This window comes from Amblyomma americanum, chromosome 3, assembly GCF_052857255.1.
Source record: "Amblyomma americanum isolate KBUSLIRL-KWMA chromosome 3, ASM5285725v1, whole genome shotgun sequence".
In the NCBI taxonomy this organism is placed as follows: Eukaryota; Metazoa; Arthropoda; class Arachnida; order Ixodida; family Ixodidae; genus Amblyomma; species Amblyomma americanum.
Window position 1 is genome coordinate 191,294,329 of NC_135499.1, and position 19,670 is coordinate 191,313,998.

General features: G+C 49.2%; 1 protein-coding gene across 1 annotated transcript in view; it reads right to left on the reverse strand.

Moving 5' to 3' along the window:
* Positions 1 to 19,670, reverse strand: part of sei (potassium voltage-gated channel seizure) — a 245,892-nt gene that overhangs the window by 144,929 nt on the left and 81,293 nt on the right. The window contains 2 exon segments of the mRNA XM_077659340.1: positions 5,229 to 5,271; positions 5,273 to 5,460. Coding sequence (XP_077515466.1) covers positions 5,229 to 5,271; positions 5,273 to 5,460 — 231 coding nt within the window.

The window sequence follows — 19,670 nt, forward strand, 5'->3', positions numbered from 1 at the left end:
TTAGGGGAAGACAAAATGGGCGAGGGAAGACGAAAAGAGGGTGGGGTGGGAGGCGACGAGTGAGAAGGGTGAGGGTTCGGGCTAGTGGGTAGGGAAAATGAGGATCAATAGAGCTGTAGCAATGGAAAAAGAGGGATTGGAAAATTGTATCAGTGATCCTTCGCTTTTATTATCAAGGAAGGACACAACTTTCTTAGATTCAAAGAGTGTGTGATATTGTGAAACATGCTCACTGATTGGTGGTTTTTATTGTTCTTTTTTGTTCTCTTTCCTTGGCACATCATGACTTTGACAAGATAATCATTGTTAGTAGGTTATACCTGTAGGGCACGTGATCTTTATGAGGCTGTCAGCGCCAAATAAAGTTCATTCAGTGGAAGTTTAGCACTCGTGTTGTGTCCCGTCAATCGTGTGCGCTATGGATCCTCATCATGACGAGTGAGAGGTAGTAGAGAGGGGGTAAGACGTCTCATTGTGACTGACGGACTTGATCACGCCACCTGCTCGCACAGCCTGAACCCGTAAATGGCAGCTACTGCTCCGTCCGGCGGGAACGCTGAAGCTAACGCAAACTATGCCGCATCAATAGCATTGATCGTCTATGATTTTTTGTTCGACGGATCGATGCCCATTAGCCTATCATTTGGCTTCCAATTCTCTCTGCACTCCTCTCAGTGAACCCTTTGAGTTTCTGTCCCCATGTTTGGTTCGTTTTTGGAAATGGAAGCAGCGGCGTATTTTTAACGTTATTCTGCGATTGTTTCTCTTTAATTTTATTTTCCCTCTAATCGTCGATCACCGTCCTGGACAGGAAAACAAGAAGCCAGCCGTCGTTTCAGAAAGGCATTTGTCGCCGGAAAACCAGCCGTTCAACCTCGCGGCCTTTTTATAGAGCAGCTACTCCGGAGTCAAACACACATACAGGCCGACCTCGGCGCCCTGACGCCACTTGTCGAAGCGATGACACCGAAATCGGTGGGCTTGCGCTACTGTTTACTTCCAGTTATACAGAGCACATATCTTCTGATTTAAATTACTGTGTCATGAGCGTGTCGCCATTTTCATCTACTTTCCTTTATCATATTTGCAGCCTCTGGAAAAAATAACTAAACGTGCACTCACCTACCACTATCGAACACTTCCACAGAGCCTAGAACTAGTTTTTTTTTTTAAGATTGTCAACTGAGGCCGTTGAAACGTGTAGCGAATATTACACTGGCAGAACGCAAGCGACACAGAAAATAAAAACAAGCTCGCTCCAGAACAAAGCCTTGAAACTTTTCTTCGCTTCATGATCGCACCTGAACGTGATGCGACTTGTTTACGGGCGCGGTTTGCTCTGTGAGGATGGGCTTTTGAGAAAAACAGTGAGTAGCCTTTGATCATTGAGCCAAACCAAAGTAATATGATTGAAAACGAATGTATGAAAGTGATGCTTCCGAGCGATGTCTTCAAGCGTTTCGACAGTCGTCTTTCGCACGCTAATGTTGTATTCGAGTAATTTACCCCTTTTCATCGTACGCGGAGTAAAATCTGGCGAAACAGTCATTTTTACGCAGTTTTAGAAAATTTGCCTAACACGGCCTAACACTAAAGCCGATGCCTGGCAAGTTTTGTGGAAGAACTGAAGTGCAGTATTTACCGCGGCGGCTGCGTTTTTATGGAGGCAAAACGCTAAGGCGCCCGTGTGCTGTGTGATGGCAGTGGACGGTAAAGATCCCCAGGTGGTCGAAATTATTCCGGAGCCCTCCACTACGTTCTTCCTTTCTTCTTTCCCTCCCTTCCTTTACGGCGCGGTTCAGGTTTCTAACGATATATGAGACAGATATTGCGCCATTTCCTTTCGCCCAAAACCTATTATTATTATTATATTATTATTATTATTATTATTATTATTATTATTATTATTATTATTATTATTATTATTATTATTATTATTATTATTATTATTATTATTATTATTATTATTATTATTATTATTATTATTATTATTATTATTATTAAGATATCATTCAATGGTCATAATGGCTTGCCGTGGCTGTTGTACACCGGTTGTGCCCCTTCAAAACGCAAGAGTCACCCATACAATTTCACCAAGTCGCCAAAGCCACTAAGTGCCAAGCCTCTAATTCTGCGTAAAGCCAACAACGAAATACGCTTTGTTCGGCAACGAGCGGCTAATTTCGGGTAGGGTCAGCAGTGAGGCTGTACGTAGAATCACGCGTGCTGAAAGAAACGAGGGCGTGTGACTTGTACAACCACCATACACTCAAGCGCTCTGTTCCACCCCCGCTCTGTTCACCCCCATACCCACCCAAGTATGCTATTCTTGAAAGAGCTGGACCGATCATCCTGCTGCGCTCCACCCGGTACTGTGGTTTACTAGCTGCCTATATCGCCCACATGCTGGACGATGCAGGCTTCACTGCCGGGTTGGGAAATAAAAGTTTGTTTCTCTCTCTCTCTCTGTCCAGCTCCCGCTCGAGACAAACGATCCGCCCATGGACATGTCATCACTGTGGCCTCTGCAATGGCCGCGCAGGGCGTAGATTCCTCGGAACATTAACTGCACTCATTCGAAAACTAAGCCTGAACGCCTATATGTACGAACAGGTTCCATCTTTGTTTTTTTTTTCTGAGTGCAATCGCTGGACCACTGCGTCAAACATAAATGAGGGGAAAAGAAACTGCAAGGAAATCCTCGCCTGGGCCTTTAACCAATCGCTCTGGGTCTCAAAGCTACTTATTTACGTTCACTTGACTGGGCCATTCCGCCGTTGCGGCGCCTAAATATGACCGCTTCACATCTTCCGGCGCAAAGGTCAATGACCCATTTATGGACGATGCCATGCCACGTGGACACAAAATCACCCTCGGGAGCTCTTTTCTTTTCTCTCCGTACGCCTTCAGGGGAGTCTTTCGTTTTCTGTTACTGAAAGCCGCGTACGAACACTGGCTTCGCCAGCATCGGCTCATGTATTATTAATAAACCGATCCGGTCGCTTTGCACTCGTAATATGCCAGCCTCATTTTTGTTTTTGTGGCGCGCCACGCAAGTCATGGCGGCCACCAGCCGTTCGGTTCTAAACACATAATATTTGAGATGGATGATGAGCACGGCTCGAGGAAAAACGAAGCTATTACCCGTCGACACGTCCACCCTTCGTTCGAGTCCATACGGCAACACACAAGCGGGAGGGTAATGAATAAAAAAAGGGAGGGGGGGGGGGGGGCGGGAGCGGAGAGCGGGAGCAGACAGGGGCGCCGCCTATATCACGCACTGGCGCCTTCTTTCACGCCCCTTGTGTACCATCGCTTTTGGTACTTCCGACAGGTAGGACGCAGTATCTACATACAAATCTGTACTTCCGTCTTCTCATTCTCCACGAGACTTTGTTCTATGTAGAGTGTATTGAAGTATTACTGGCATCTCCATCCGCACCTTTGTGTAATAGCGGCCTTGATGTGTGCATGCCCTACCGTACCGAATATAGTCTGGTCTTTTTTTTTTCCCCCTTTTCAATGCGTACAAATGCACTGCACGGTCCCCACTTCTACTTTCTCGTGTCTGGTCTGCCGCTTTCCACTCCCCAGTGTCCGCTTATTTCTCTCCGCACATCCGCACGGGATCACCTGCGCTACTATGAGGACAGTGACCTTTTAAACTGGCCAGCGTGCCTGTAACCACGCGTGTGTGCAGGTAACAGTGCATTACATGGCTTTCAGTGAGAGAACACCAACCAAGCAGGTCTAAGATTACTTCAACAACAAAGGAACTCCCATGGATTTAAAAGTGATGACTATATCCTCAAAGAATACAGGGGAGCTCCGTTAGTAGAAGCACAACTAGAAGGTACTATCGCGAGCAAGAGTGAGAATCCCCCCCCCCCCCCTCGTGTTCCAAGCCTTGCTGTTGTGCATGGGGCTGCTCCGTCGGTTTCGCCACCCGGAGTAATTCATCAGGCGGAAACCCCGCGCACAGAGGCAAGGTTCGGAGCACGAAGAGGGGGAGTGGGTGTTACTTTTGCTCGCGATAGTATGAACCTACTGCCTAGAGGAGCACCCTACTGCATTTCGTGCAGTAATAGAGTAATCCGGTGTAGCACGGATTAGCCAAGGAGCTTTTTTTGCTTTCTTTCAAGCTGACATTAGTCACTTTTTGTCTGCACATCCTACCTTTACAAAGGGCTGTACTACAACGCTCTTCATTTCTTCATTCAAAAATCATTTTTTATCGCATTAGTAACACATAGTACCTTTTAAAAAGCTTACAGCACAAGAGCAGCCCACTCTGAAAAAAAGCATGCTGTGAATTATCGAGAAAGAGGAAAGAGATGCAACGACCTACGCGAGGTTCACGAAAACCGCTTCAGACACCATGGGAGTGGCGGAAAACGTGAAATTTGTACTTGGCTGCACTCGATACAACTTCGAAAACGCCGATACAACTTCTGTCGATACAAGCGCTTGTGGTGTCCTTTCTTCGTTGTGTCCCGTCGTTTTATTGCGCTGTTCAAATATCAATCAATACCAACTCGCCCAGTTCGCAGCTTTCGAAAACACACCTGCGCCGTGACGCAGTCCATTGGTTGTCCTAAACAATATGATTAAAGTTCCCCAAATAGGAATTCTACAGAGAAGAAGGCTCTAATATATTCGAGCAGGCTTTCGCATTTGCGACAATGAGTTGCACTGCCCACACTGGATGAAACAAACTCGCTTTAACTGCAAGTTTCTCACTTCTTAATTTTATTTCATTCAGTTGCACGTACTGTGTAAGGTGAGTTTCACTACCAAAAAAAGACTTTTTTTGAGTACTGCCATAGATAGACAGATAGGGCTTGAGTGGCAGCGCCTAGCAGGCAGCGAATATTGGCAAACAAAGAAAAAATAGAGACATTGCAGCGAACTTGACAAAAAGAACTTAACGATACAGAGAGACCAATATAGAGACATAACAATTACAACATCATAACGCAAAACATGAAAACAAAAGCCACATTTCAAAGCCAAATATCCCTGTTACCCTTTCTCGCATTGCTATCTTCTTCTTTATATACTGCAAACCTTGCACAGGTCCAAGCAGGGTGGGGTTAAATGGCAACAAAACAATAATAACAAAGCTATAAACATCTATCTTCGAAGAACGATCGCAACGCCGCGCACTCGGCAGGCAGGCAGGCAGTCACGTGCACGTGGGAGAGAGAGAGAGGAGGTGGGGCACTCACCGTCCTTGCGGTAGTAGAGCAGCTCGGTCTGCCGCTCGACCATGTTTGTCGAGGGCATCGCGGAAGGCGGCCACGGCGTCCGGGTCGGTCAGGGGCCCGTGCAGGAACTCGCAGAGGCAGGAACGCTGCATCAGCTCGGCCCGCGTCCAGCCGACCAGCTCGCAGAAGCCGTCGTTGCAGTAGAGTGATGGCAGCGAGTCGACCAGCGCGTTCGCCACCAGGAACCGACGGTCTGCGACGGAAGAAGGCACCGTCCATGAATGAACACGTGGCGTGGTGGACCACTGTATGCATGGTGGAGTCGGGCCCCGGAAATTTTGAGTACCACCAACGCTGCGTTTCTTCTCTTCGGTCATGTCTATCTCTCTTTCTCAATGAGTGCAGGCCGACTGTAGCGAACCATCTAGTTAGTTTTGCTTGAATGCGTGATCTTCTGCGAGAATTCATGCGCATATCACGTTCAGCACTCGGGGACTGTTTCTTGCACATTTTCTGTGTTCTTCGCTTTTGGGAGGTTATATGTGAATTCGATGTCATTGAACTCCGTTTCCTGTCAGTCAAACTAGCTTAACATTGTCGGACAACCAACACAGAAGTGCACAGGTAAGTATCAGCGAGAAGAGATGTATCCGAGCTAACTCAACGACAAATTGCAGAAAATCGGAATAACTGCAACTACTGTCTGCTGTAGTCGGCACAAACCCCAGGCCTGCTCTACGGAAACATGAACAGAAACTGAAAGGAGGTCGCCAGCATAAAGAAGAAGGCAAATAAAAAACAAATGCAACACTCAAAAGCACAAACAGATAGAAACTTACTGAAATACAGAGACACAAAAAATGACACGCCAGAAAACCAGAGGAGTACATTTTTTCACGAGCGCACAGATCTCACAACGATCGACTGCACTCAAACAGACGGCTTCGCGCTGGTAGAACATTCCGCAGGCTCCTTTCTCTCCACCACCCCTCCCCCCCGCCCCCCCCACCCTCCCAACCCCTCTTTCGATTTGCCCGCGGAAGCGGCGCGACTAAAGGCGCTTCGTTTGATGTTCTGCAATTCATTTTTAATTAAAATTCCTCTCCCACTTTTAATGGCAAAAGAGGCAATGAACTAGCCTAATTTTCGGGCCAATTTTAAAACAGGACGCATTCCTGCTTACACGAAGCACCACAGCCCAGCATTGCTGCAATTCATGGCCGTTCTCTCAATGCTTATTTTCTTTATTTCTGACATCGCTCCGGTGTTCTTGGTGGCGCACCATGTGCGCCATATAAATGATAAAATCAACGGTCAGCGCCATCGAGATCAATGCACAACTTGACTGCTGGATGATCATCCGCCAGTTCTTTAGATGCAATGGCAGCTTCGTCAAGCGGTGACGTATTTTTTCTAGCCTTTCACCCTTAGTGAAGCCTATCCTTGCACCCAATGAAAACCAGTTAAAGCCCAGCGGCACTGGAGATGAAATGATAATAAAAAAAAGAAAAAGAAAAAAAGATCCAGCCCCGCACCTTCCGCGTACGTGGCGGATGGTGAAACCACTCTGCCACCGCTGCGGTGCAGTCACTTGCTTGTTACCGATCTGCTACGGTAACATACACTAGCACGCGCATAATGTATGATAGATGTTCCTTTCCAGCTGGCGCCACCGTGTATTTAGCAAACGGAACAAGACTTATGACGACTGCACCACTTAAGCCCTGACAAGCGACAAGCGGAACACAACTTAAATAGCAGGGCCGCAGTGAGACTGCAGGGCTACGCATGTAAGGCGCGTGACTCATGCCTGTCCATTATTACTCCGTGGCTGCACTCACGCAAGCTATGAGAAGCTGCGAGACCTCGGTAAAGGGGTGTTTTTTGTATAGACCGTTTACCGCGCGCGGTTCTTCTATCTGAGACCAGATGGCGCCACAGGCGCTTTAGGAACACGGCGCCAATAGGGGCATCGTAAGTCGCCAGCGTGTACGCCTCGACGCAGCAGTGGAAAAATCACGGGGTGGCTGCCGAATGTGTTCTTTGATGTGAAAAGGCAGAGGAAATACATGCTGTGTTGTGAATTGCAAGAATTGCGACAGAGAGTTAAAGGTGCGAGATGCGATCGTTTGCGATCATCACGGAACCGAACTGTACAATGGCGTACTGTCAGATCGCGCCAGTTCGGCATGCAACCTTTCGGAACGTGCGAACACAACAGGCACGTTTGCCAGCGCTAGATAGCCGAAACCCTCAGTTCGTGCTTTCAGATGCTGTGCAGTTGTGTCCGCGTGTCTAGCGAGACCCCATTGCTCGTAAGTTAATGTGTGCAGACATTAACAACAGCTGCGTCCGAGGACGAATTAGGTACGGAAAAGAACGACGACTTACGCTCCTACATACCGCTACTGCAGATTATGCAGTGCACAGCCGCGCGAGCGGACAACGCTTACCATCAGTCCATGTGTTACATGACGTCTTGGTGCTACTGTTGAGCTTCGCTCCAAGTAGCGCGGTTTTCGTGGATTATATTCGAAATAAAGCATTTGCGTTACGGCTGGTGTGCTAGGTGGTTGTCACTTCCTCGCGGTTCATGCGAGACAGTCACTAAAAGTGGCTCCACAGGCCATCGCTCAGAGTGAAGCTGATTGCTTACCACCAACGAGACCTCAAGCATTTTAATGTCCGTGTATCGAGCGTAGGGCCCACCACAATTTCATATGTGAGGCTGACATAATTGTGAACTTCGTGTAGTATTAACGCGTTTCCATGTGCGCGTTCTAACAATAATATCGCGGAATCCTTCGAAAGATTGCACGCCAGCTCGTGAAGACTGCTTTATGCATGGTACTGCTACGATATTAGTTAACATTTGTGTGTCTATTTATATTTGTCGCCTTTTAGTGTTTAACAAACCAGCAGAAAATATTTTAGGTTTCCTAAGCACCGCTAACAGGTTATAAAGAAATGCGTACGATGGGCATGTGAGCGTTTTAGAGGGGTGTCGGCATGCATGTACACAACACGACAACGACCTGCGCTGCCGCAGGAGCATTAAACCTTGTTGTTCTAGACAATAACAATAAAAACATTCAGCGGATGCAAAAACAAGCATTCAGGCGACCCATCCCTTGGCTCGAAGAGGGAGAGCTGAGCGGCTCTCCGCGACATGAAGCCCGATCACGTTTTCACCCCACAGGTGATCAAATTAGGCCTGTCACATGTGTTTCAAAGCTTTGGCCAAACCATAGTGTCGTCTGCCCACTCCTTTACGACCGTATCACCCGAAACACTTCCTGTCGGAACCGGGCCATCAGGCGCAGCAGCCGTTGCAAGAGGCGCGCGACGAGCAGTGAGGAGGCGTGTAATGGCGGCGTGATCACGTGATCAAAGATGGCAGCCCCCATGATGCGGCGCTGTAAACCATGTAGAGTTGTTGCGCTCCGAACGGATGAAGGTGCGCAAAAAGTCCAGTAACAAGAACCAAGTGCAAGAGTCACCTAATAGGCCTGTGATGATGATCGCAAGGAACTGTGCAATATCCCTGCAACTCTGCGCAGAGTTGTAACTACTAGCTGCGCTGTAAACGAAAGCTGAAGTGGTGCCAACTTACAAAGCCAAACGGCAAAACATGAAGGGCGATGCAGTTATGTCTGAGAGCCTTCGCCCCCCTTTTCAAAAGGAAGGTCAGCGAATGACAACGCCACTCTAGCGCTGCGCGCGGGACATATCGAAAATGATGCCGCGATATCATGACACATCACGCCCTCCGATGTGCTCTGGCGTAAGTAGCCACTACTATGTCGCCAGCTCATTCACGCACAGTTACTGTGCCATCTTCGGGCCAACATTTACGTGCTGGCATGCTTAGCTCAGCCGCGCCATCGGCACTGCACTGAGCGGGCAACACAGCACCACTGCCACATACATGTTCTTGTATTTTTTTTCCTGTTACAACAACCTGGACTCTACGAGCTTCTAAAATTCCCAATTCGTCATCCAAACTTTCATCCAAAGAATAGCCATTTTGGCATTTTTGAAACTTGCAGCGCTCGTGCTGCCTGCAGTTCACCACAACAGTAAATGTTCCAGCTCAACATGTAAGACGGCTTCGCCTTGCAGTGCGAAGCAATTACGCTAGTCTCGGGGAGAAATATGTTAGAGACAAGGTATTTTGTTGTTTACGGCTTTCGCTGCAGCTACCGTTAACTTTTCGCAAGTATTTATTTCATGTGGATGCGCACTGCAGGTAGCGTCACTGAAGAGGATTTTTTCGACCATCCTACCGGCCACGCTGTATTTCGACTAATCATTAACCTCGCTTTCATACCGTGGCTGCTTCGAAAAGTGGGAGACAGTTACTCGCACCCGCGCATGATAAACAGCTCGACGAAAAAGAGCGCTTGGATTTTTTTTATACAAAAACATGTCCACAGGACGGAACACTCATGTTGTACACCGCGACGCCGCTTCGCGCATTTATAGAGCACACTCCCCCTTCATAACTCCACTGATCGAGTATGATCAATGGCAGCGATTGACTGCGCTACAAAGAGCGCAGCAAAGCCTGGCGTCAACATTCGTGCAAACACACGAGTGTGAAGGCGTCATAAAGGTGCGAGAATCCTTCGTCGTTGTCATCCATCGCGCATCTTGTTCCGCGGGCCGGCATCAAAAAGGACCCAAATGAGAGTTTCGCGTCATTCCGGCAGCAAATGACAGCGCCTAACTGCCGCCGCTTCCAAAGCAACGGTAATTTAAAACGCGCGTCGGCCATCTCTACAGCTGCCCCGATGGGCGACGGAGCACAGAATTCCCCGGATACACACGCACTCCGCGAGTGGCTCTCGTTCAGCGGGACTCGTCGCGGCCACCGGTATTCATCGCTTAATAGCGCCTGCCTCGCGAAAGACCGGAGAAAAGAGCCAGCGATGAATGCCCTAAAATATACCGCCGTCACTCGTGCGTTTATATAGGCCTATACTGGGTCGCGCAAAGACATCCGCGGAGTCAATATGCGTGCTGAGCATTCCTTAAAGCCACTTTGATGACGCCGACACACGAGGAACTACAGTGACGTGAAGTGCAGAAAAAAAAAAAGAGGAAAACAAATCATGTCAGAGTGATCCGCATTAAAGGCGCCTATAGAGTTAGCAAATGGGTGAGCCCAGTGCCGACAGAGCAAAGCCGACGGTCGCATGAGGCGACGTTTTTGTTCATCACAGAGCTGCAAAGCTGCCGCCCGCTTTGTGTCACGCTGTTTCAGGACACAAAGAAAGAAATGTGGATATTGCATAATGGAACATTGCCTGTAGGGAGGAATAAAGGAAAAATGGATACTGATTCAAACAAAGCTGAAAAACCTTTTGAAAAGAGCGCGAAGTTGGAAAACCTTTCGCACGTCACAAAAAAGCGGATCGAAATTCTTTCGGGTGACAGTTTCTGCGTACTTTATGGGCGTAGACCGTGACTTCGATAAAACCGGTAGAATGACGGCTGTCCTTTTGTCCTTGCCGCGAGCTCGAATTATTTTATTAGAATAGCACGCCTTTATTGGGAAAATACCACGCTTCTTGCGCGTATGACTAGCTGAGTTTTGTATAATTTTTGAGCCTATAACGCATCCTTTCGTTCAGTACGAACTGTGCGTCGGTTAAAAATTGTTTGATTTGCTTGGTGTTTCTTTAACAACTTATTTTTTTAAATTCTTTTGGCTCTGTGCGCGAGTGTGGTTTGCGTGCGCAGGTATATTAGATCGTCAGCCATTTATCTACTTTTAGATGCAGCATCCGAAACTGCTCGCTGTAGCTTTCAATAAAAAAAAAACAACATACACCCGCGAAACATTGGGTGTACCCGCTGCAGAAATGGCCTGGCGCCGAATGCGCTGGCGACTGGTGATGGATTACAGCGCCTTTCCGTTGCCCTCCTCCTTTTCTTCCTCCTCCTCTTCTTCCTCCGGGAGCTCCCATCGAAGTCCTACCGAGGACAATAGCCCTCAGCCGCTGCCAGCGCAACAGCGACCTCCTCCGCTTCCGCTATCCTGCAACTACACGTAGCGTCAGGATAGCGGAAGCGGAGGAGGTCGCTGTTGCGCTGGCAGCGGCTGGGGGCTATCGAAAAGACGAATCATTGGTCATCCTAACGGACTCAAAAAGAGACATGCAGAAACTATACGAAAGGTAGAATCTGCAGGGCTGCCTTAGCCATCCTCCGCGAAGCAGTACACCTCAGAAAAACAGCAACCCAAAAATTAATCTGGATTACGGCACACACGAGGATAGAAGAAAACGAAAGGGCCGACAGCTTGGCTTGAGATATCACGTACCGAGCCGAGCGGCCATACGCCCTGGGACAGCACTTCACCGTGGAGATCGGATTTTCAGAATACCTAAACTACCAAAGAGGCAGAAGAATTAGATACTCCCCGCCACATAAGGGCCTCACACGACAAGAAGCAGCTAGTTGGCGGAGGCTGCCAACGGGAACATTCTTTAACCTACATATACTTAGCAAGATGTATCCTACACAGTATAGGAACACATGCCCGTGGTGCGGGGCAACCCCCACGCTTTACCATGTAACCTGGGAGTGTAAGCGAAACTACACGTTCCACCAACACAAAACCCCGAGTGCGGAGCAGTGGGAGAGCCGGCTCACCAGCTGCGAGCTCGCCGCCCAAAGGACAATGGTGCAGCACGCAAGCGAAGCAGCGCGACTCAGTGGAGCCCTGGACTAGGGGCCCAACCCTGCTTTGAAGGTCAAGAGTCTGCAGGGATGAAGACGAAAACCGAACGCTAAACCCTTAATGAACCAAATAAAGTTTCTCTCTCTCTCTCTCTCTGATGAGCAAGCTTGATATTGCATTTCAGCGATAATAAGTAAGCGCCGCATGCCAATAGTTCCGGACATTTAGTGACGAGAACTTTTGGCTGCCGCGCCAAAGCTCAACGCTGCGATCACAGCCAGCCGATCCTATTGGCCCGCCCCGCCGCTAAGTCGCTCGAGAGGTGTCGCTCAAGCACAGAGAGAGAGAGAGAGAGAGAGAGAGAGAGAGAGAGAGAGAGAGAGAGAGAGAGAGAGAGAGAGAGAGAGAGAGAGAGAGAGAGAGAGAGAGAGAGAGAGAGAGAGAGAGATGCGACAGCACGCATCCACGGAGACGAACACGACGGCAAAAGGAAGCCGCGCATCGGCGGAGCCATCGTCCTCAGCAACGTACGGACAGGGTAAAACAGCCAGGATATAGCGGAAACGAGTCTCTTTCTCTGCCTGTTTCAAATTAGTTGTCCCTGCAATTATTAAGTTTTTGTCCGGATTGTATACTTGCGCCATCTCGGATTCTTTAACGTGTTTTATCGCAATTTTATTACAGGATCATTTCTTTTATTTTAATGTCCGATTGAAATATCGCCGCGGCCGCCGCGGCCGCTGCGGCCGAATAGGTATACCAGCCTTGCGTTCAGACGAGCAGCGATTCAGCGGGTTAGTAGCTCTTCAGTTTAAACTGTTTTTGAGTATGAAAAACAGCATCAAACGCCTCTATTTAAACCGCACGTGGTCTGAAATTTTCCGACTGCCCTTTAAAACGGCCTCCCGAATCTATTGAGGCAGTTCGAATGTTAATTGCTTTCTGAGCAGCGTGCCTCTCGACTCGCGGCTGACACAGCGGGGATGCGCATGCATGTATATTTTCTCACTTCTCTTCTGTCTCCATCATGCCGCTCTTTCCTCCTCCCCAGTGCGGAGTAGCAAACCACAGAACCATAATTCAGGCTGCCTGCTCTGCCTTTTTTTGTAAATAAGCTCTTCTCTCTCTCTCTATTTCTCTCTCTACTTCAGGGCGACAGAAGCCAGTGCAGTGACCAAGGTACATGTCATGTGACAATTCTCGGTGTTTCTCACTAGAGCGTCATCCCACAATTAATAGAGAAAGTTGCTCAACTTTGTAAAAGTTCATGATTTCCCTCCCCTCATGTTTTGCCTAGTGTTTCCTTCACACTACCTTTCAACGTGAGCGTCATGCTGTATTGCTGCACTTCATCACCAGTGGAAGATAAAAACAAAATAAAGCGACTCATTGGGTATTTCAAGAGCAATCTTCTTGAATTTTTAGTGAATATGTATGAAGTTCTAACTCACAACAAGCTCAACGACAAGGAAACTCAAGGACAGCTTTGGAAGGTCATTTGACGACTCCTTACGTATCACTAGCACAATGATATAAATGCGCGTGAAGCGTAAGGAACTTTAACAAGGTGAAAAGTTGGGCTGGTTGGTGCGTGATATTGTGGCGGGAGTAGCGCAGCGCGAGACAAAGAAGAGAGAGGCGGGACACGACGCTGACTAACAACCAGATTTTTAATGCAAGTTCGTCCAATATATCAGCGTCGAGCCCCGCCTTTTTCTTCTTTGTCTTGTGGTGCGCTGCTCCCGCCACAAGAAGCGTAAGGACTCGTCAAGAAAAGTAGTCCTTCCTTTAGAAGCAGCTTTTCTGCCGTGTTACAACGTCGAACAACCCGACTTTTGCCAGTTTATAACGAAACCTTGCTCGCACGAATAATCAGTATAATATTTCAGCATAGGCATTCACTGTTTCATGCATACCTCCTCGCACCACATAACTTTTTTACGCCTTACTTTTCACGGCACGTGACTTAATGCAGCATGGGCAAGACCTATCCCAAGAAACAACACTTCGTACACTCTTCCCATTCGTTTCCCAGGTCCGATGTGAACTATACTGAAATGTCCAGCGGCCGTACAACTCTGCTGTTTATATTTGACAACGTAGAGGCTATTCGAAAAATGCGACCATGCCGCAAAGCCCAATTTCTGGCTCGCAAAACCTATTTTTCAACCTTGGTACACCCCGTAGCCAGAAGACATACTTGCAAAACCTCCCGCGCGCCACTATCACAAACATAAGTGGCTGCACAGATGTGGCGATTACAACTTTTTTACAGTAGTTTTGGTTTATCCGTCGTCTCTTCTCTGCCGACCAGCATACGAGTGTGTGCACAATCAATAGGCGACCCACGAGCCAATGGGAACGTCAATTCAGTGTTGAACGCTTCATCCATAGCCATGGTGTTACCACGGCCATGGCATGAGATAATGAAATGTCGGAGCTGAAATTAAAACGTCAATTGACAAAACGCGCATCGGCGCTCACCTTGCGCCCAGCTGGAAGACACAAGGCGTGCGAGTGTGACGTGACGACGGCGGCGGACCAGCGCCCGCTGCCTCCACTGGGGCAACAGCCAGGAGGACGCCATTGTTGGTGGACACAGCTAGGCAGGCAGTCTACACGGGGAGCTCATTGCGCAAGTACCGTGCAACCGGGTCGTTGGCCTCGGCTGCGGACCCGGCAGGTCTTCAGGGACGTCCGCTCCGATGAACCCGCCTCGCGCCGAGTCGCGGCATTCAAAAGAACACGCAGTCACCCTGTGCGGCAGGTCAGACTTTCGTCGTCAAGAAGCGGCTCAGAGGCGGAATTGTCCGTAGGACTTCAACGGAATTTAAGATCTGCATTCCGAACAGGATGTTCAACCGTCCGCTGCTAAGCGAAAGATTGCAGCAGTTCTCTGTATTTCCTTTTGTGACTTAGGTGTTCGCTAAACACTAACGCCACCACCGATAGTGCAGGCAACTGCGCATCATTCGCCACACTCGAACTGAGGTTGGCCCAACGTTGTTGTCACCTTCTACACTCACGGCATACACTGTGAAACATGTGCGCCTCAGAGGCAACGTAAGATCGTGCTTGCTCTACGAGCTTCAAAAGGTGCGAGCGTTAAGCGGATAAGTCAACACCATAATTTCTGAGCTCATTCACACTGATCCGCAAGCAAAAGGAGCGGAGAACTCAAACTGTTGAACTCGAGGGTAAGTGCACAACTAACGTCCCGCACAAGTGACCCCATAACTACGGACGTCCTTAATCATGACGACAGGTCTCAGAGCCAACCTGGCCCTCTTCCAGCAGCGCTGACTCCCGACGTTTTGACATCGCTACTACTAACTCCAGCTTGGCTCAATCTCACCGAGCTAACGCGTCGGCTCGGGTTAACGCAGCACCGCTCACGGCAGCTGGCATGTGACGTCGTCACCAGCTGCCTCTTCATCAGCTAACACCAGGGGTGCACTTTCCACTTTCAGGCCCTTTCACATCCTTCTTCGGGATCTCCCGGTTGCCTGGATGAGGCCGTTCCAGGCCGACGCGAGTCTTTCTCACAAAGCCGGGGCAGCGGAAGAGGCAGAGGAGAATCCAAGCGCAGCAACCCTCGTCGCGTGTCCAGGGAAGCACACAAGCAGCGGCAACGAGCGTGCGGCATCCCGAACCGTGCGTTTCGAGGCAGATCCGATCTTCGATCGCGCTCCGGGCTCTTCCAATCCGGCGGACAAGCCGCCAGTAAGACGGAACGGCCACACTGACTTGTGGGGCCCGCCACGAATCTCTTGCACCCCCTCCGAGTCCTCGATGAGGGCTGTCATTCCGGCTGCATCCGACGGCGACAGGAGGCTACGGTGTTTGGAAGCCCGCTGTGCCGCTGCCACCGCTTGTCCCACTGCCAGGCTTTCGCAGGTGTTGTTCGTCTCCCGGCCCGGAGAGTCCCGCGGATACGGCTTCTCCTCTGCCGTCCTAGCCGGTGCTGCTGCGGCGATGGGAGGAGGAATGAGGGAGGGCCGACTTTCGAAAAACTCACAGGAGGCTCCATCGGCGCCGTGGCCGGAAATAACTCGGGCCGAAGAATTAAACGGGCAACAACCATCATGCGGTGGCCGAAGGCTCCCGGCGGCGCAGGAAGCTGGTTATTTGCGCCGGCCGCCGCCGTTTTGGAGAGCGGGCCTGCCGGCGGGCCGCCGCCGCTGCTGGCCAGTGTGTGGACGTTTACAAGTGCTGCCTGCGGAGCGCGCGCGAGAGCACGCAAGACCCCCCTTGAAACAACGTTGTATTCATGGTGCGCCTTGCGGCCGAGCAAACGCGATAAAACAGGCCCCAGAGCGGTGACCAGGCGTGGCTGCCCTGAGTCAACGGTCGGAACTACCGCGGCCTCCGCAACGAAAGGAAGCTTCTTGAGCGCCGCTTTTCTTTGTGTTCCGAGCAGGGCAGTTTCCACGCGCAACGGTATTGTCCGCACGCGGGTGTTTCTTTCGTACGTTTGAAGATGAAGCTTGAAGGGGAAGATGAAGAAGGCATGGAGCGTCCACTAGTTCTACATACTGCAGGGTCACAATAGAAGATGCAGAGAAGTGAAGGGAAGGGGCGGAACGGTTCTGTCTTCAGTCAAGTGAGCTCGTTTACGTGGCTTCAGTTCATCGAGCGTCACTCGTTCTCTCGCTCGATCGACAATAACGGACACTTCAAAAAGGACACACCAAGGACAGACCTAAATTATGCTACATTGTTGACCGAGCAAAAAAGGCCGAACCCGCCATTTGAGAATTATTTTTCGGCGTCGTTTGTATTGAACCTGCACGCACGAGACGAAAAATGTAACCCGATTGACCGTGTGCTTAAAACAAAACACGCACTGTTAAAGCGACGGGCGCTCTCAGCGAGCAAACTGAAAGATACCGAAAGTGAATCCTGTAAGACCCGCATAGCGTCAGTCACCACTGTGTAGAGGAGGATGAGAAGGTATACCACTCTCAGCAATGACAAACTCTGCTCTCAGTTTTCCCCCAACCGGCCCGCAAAATAAGGCCGCGTGGTACAGCACCCGCCTCGCATTAAAGGAGTGCTGGGAATTCACCGGATTTTGTAATAAGTACAAACCCCCCCTCCCCCATCCCTCCCTCTTACCCTGAATCCTCCAGCCAGTTGCACGACTTTACTGACGGAGGAGGAGTGATTGTAAGAGGCGCCACCTGCAGGACTCTCTCACAAGGACGCTGCTATCACAGGCGGGCAGAAAATCGCGGGGTTTAAAAATGTTCAGCTCCTATATCACTTGACGCGCACGACAATATCGTCTACGACAGCCGCGCGATGACTCTATAGCATGTGGTTCCTCTTTGTCAATCGTCCAGAGCCACAACCCATAGATAGATTGTATTCGATTCTTCTTTTTAGGGTGCCTGCACTTTTCTGTAATTTTTGCATTTCACTGCAAAGCTTACACTGAACTCAACCTCCTTGTTTCTCTTGTATCATTTCTGATGCCTCGAAATTGTGGCAGATTCTTGCATGTCTGATTCACCGCTTATATTTTGCCGTTGTTTTGCATGCGGGCTGTGAACCCCATCAAACCCGTTTAGAGGCTCTTTCTTCACGGTCCTCAGCGCATGTGATGTTGCAAATGAAGTGAAATGAGTCGAGGGGGCTAGCACTACTTTGTCTAGTAACTTCCGGCTAAGCAGCGCCACTCAGTACAAAAATGGGACTTTCCATGAGAACGGATAACTCCCTCAGACGCAAGGCAATTCATCAGGGCTGCAGCGCATTGGATAAGCTGTACGTTTCTGGTCACGGGAGACAGCAGTCAGAATCCATACGCTTTAGTTATTGCTCTTTATGCTCAATATTTACTTTGCGCAAATCATTTACGATCTATTCTGGGAACGTGAGTGTGTTACCTTTTATACGTTGGGATCCTTAACAGCCAAGCTCGCTGTTTAGAATGGTGAAAATTAATCTTCAATTACTTCACTGACCAGTTTTTTTTATTGATTTCTTTACTCTAAGGGTGCCTTCGGACATTACACAGAGGTGGGGAAAGGCTGTAATAAGTGGAAAGAACGTGTACACGAAGAAAAACTTGCATACGGAGTAAAATGGCACACTAAATAACAGCATATTGTGGTGAGGAGGGTATTTAAAGACAAATATTTCAGAGATAACTTATAAACAACGAATTCAAAACATTAAGCAACACAATGTTAAAATTTTGAAAAACGTGCGCCCACTATACTCAGAGGATACATGCAACCATGTACATATATGATACGAAGAAAAGAAAATGTAACAAGAAGAAAAACACCATTAGCGCTCCAATCGGTCTAAATCATTCATAAATAGGTCCCGCCGCGTAGGTAATGGGATAAGGGGAGTGTAGTTCGCAGATGCAAAACGCGGCTGCTTCCATACTGCCGCTTGAGGACAGGGCAGCGTCCGCGAAAGCAGTGGTATGGGTGAAAGGAATGGCAGGACGACCTGAGGCGTAGGACTGTCGGCGGTCCGCATGTAGGGTACGGTACATGTTTCTTGGGGTGAGGGCGAGATTCGATGAGGGAGGGGTTTTTTGAATATCCTGAGTAATATGGATGAGAGGAACCCCAGCCCGCTGCAGGAGTCAATGGTCCTGCTGCATGCCTGAGAGCCGGCCAATCTGGCTGTCCTTATTTAGTTGGATGGTGTCCGCAAAAGGAAGACAGACCAGTGGCGTAAAGGTATGCGCAGGTAGATGAAGAGCAGCTTTGTAGAGGGTGTGGAGAGCAGGAAAATCTTGGTGTATTGGGCCTGGGTGAAGTGAACTAGGGCACGGAATAGAGTACTCGAACGAGGGACAGGCCAACGTGTGAGCTGACATACCTGCTTCTCGTGCAGGCCCGCATGCCTCCCGACCACCCGCGAAACTAGGTGGATGACCGAGTGGCATATGGTGACGGCAGAGTTGACTGCTGTTTTCATGGGAGCGTTCTCGGGGGGTGATGCCGAGGATTGCGCATGCTGAGACGCGAGTGATGGGGTGTTATCTAGGTGACATCAGAGGTGATGATTGACTGAGCGTTGATATGGGGTATGGAAGAGGATGAGGAGCTCACTCTTTATGGGAGCGGGTTGAGGTCCGGTGCTGGACAAAAGGGAATAAATAAGGTCGCGACCGCGTTGCAGAGTTGCCTCCACCTCCCGTGGTGACCCGTGGGTACACCAGAGGGTGATGTCATCGGCGTAGAATAGGTAATAAAGGTGGGGGAATTTCTCAAGCTGTTGCGCAAATGGAGCGATGCCAATGTTGAACATGGTGAGAGAAAGCACAGCCCTTTGAGCTGCGCCGCGTGTCAGTAGGATTGGTAAGGTGAGTTTGTCGTTCAATCAACTGTCTAGACGACTTCTGCGGGCAGACTGGTGCAGTCTGACATGAAAAGCAGGACAGAAGAATTCATGCCTGCAAATATGAAACTCATTTTAAGTGTAGAGATCTAAACGTGACATGTGTGTGTCAGAGCGCAGATATGCTCCTCGAAAGCAAGATGACCGACGGTAAAGTTTGCGGATGAAAGACAGACGGGCATGACTTCTGTTTTCAAGGGCAAATAAGTGAAAGCATCGTTTTAGGTTGTTATGCCAGTTAGATAGAAATAGTCACGGGCAATAAACCTAGCTGCTTAGTCCTGAACTTCTTAAATGGCGTCTATCAAGTATGCTTGGTGCGTATTTCTGCCGATATGTGCGTACTGGAATTGAAACCTAGCAAGTACAGTGTAAGTGAAAAACTTAGTTAATGGATTAGTTTAGCA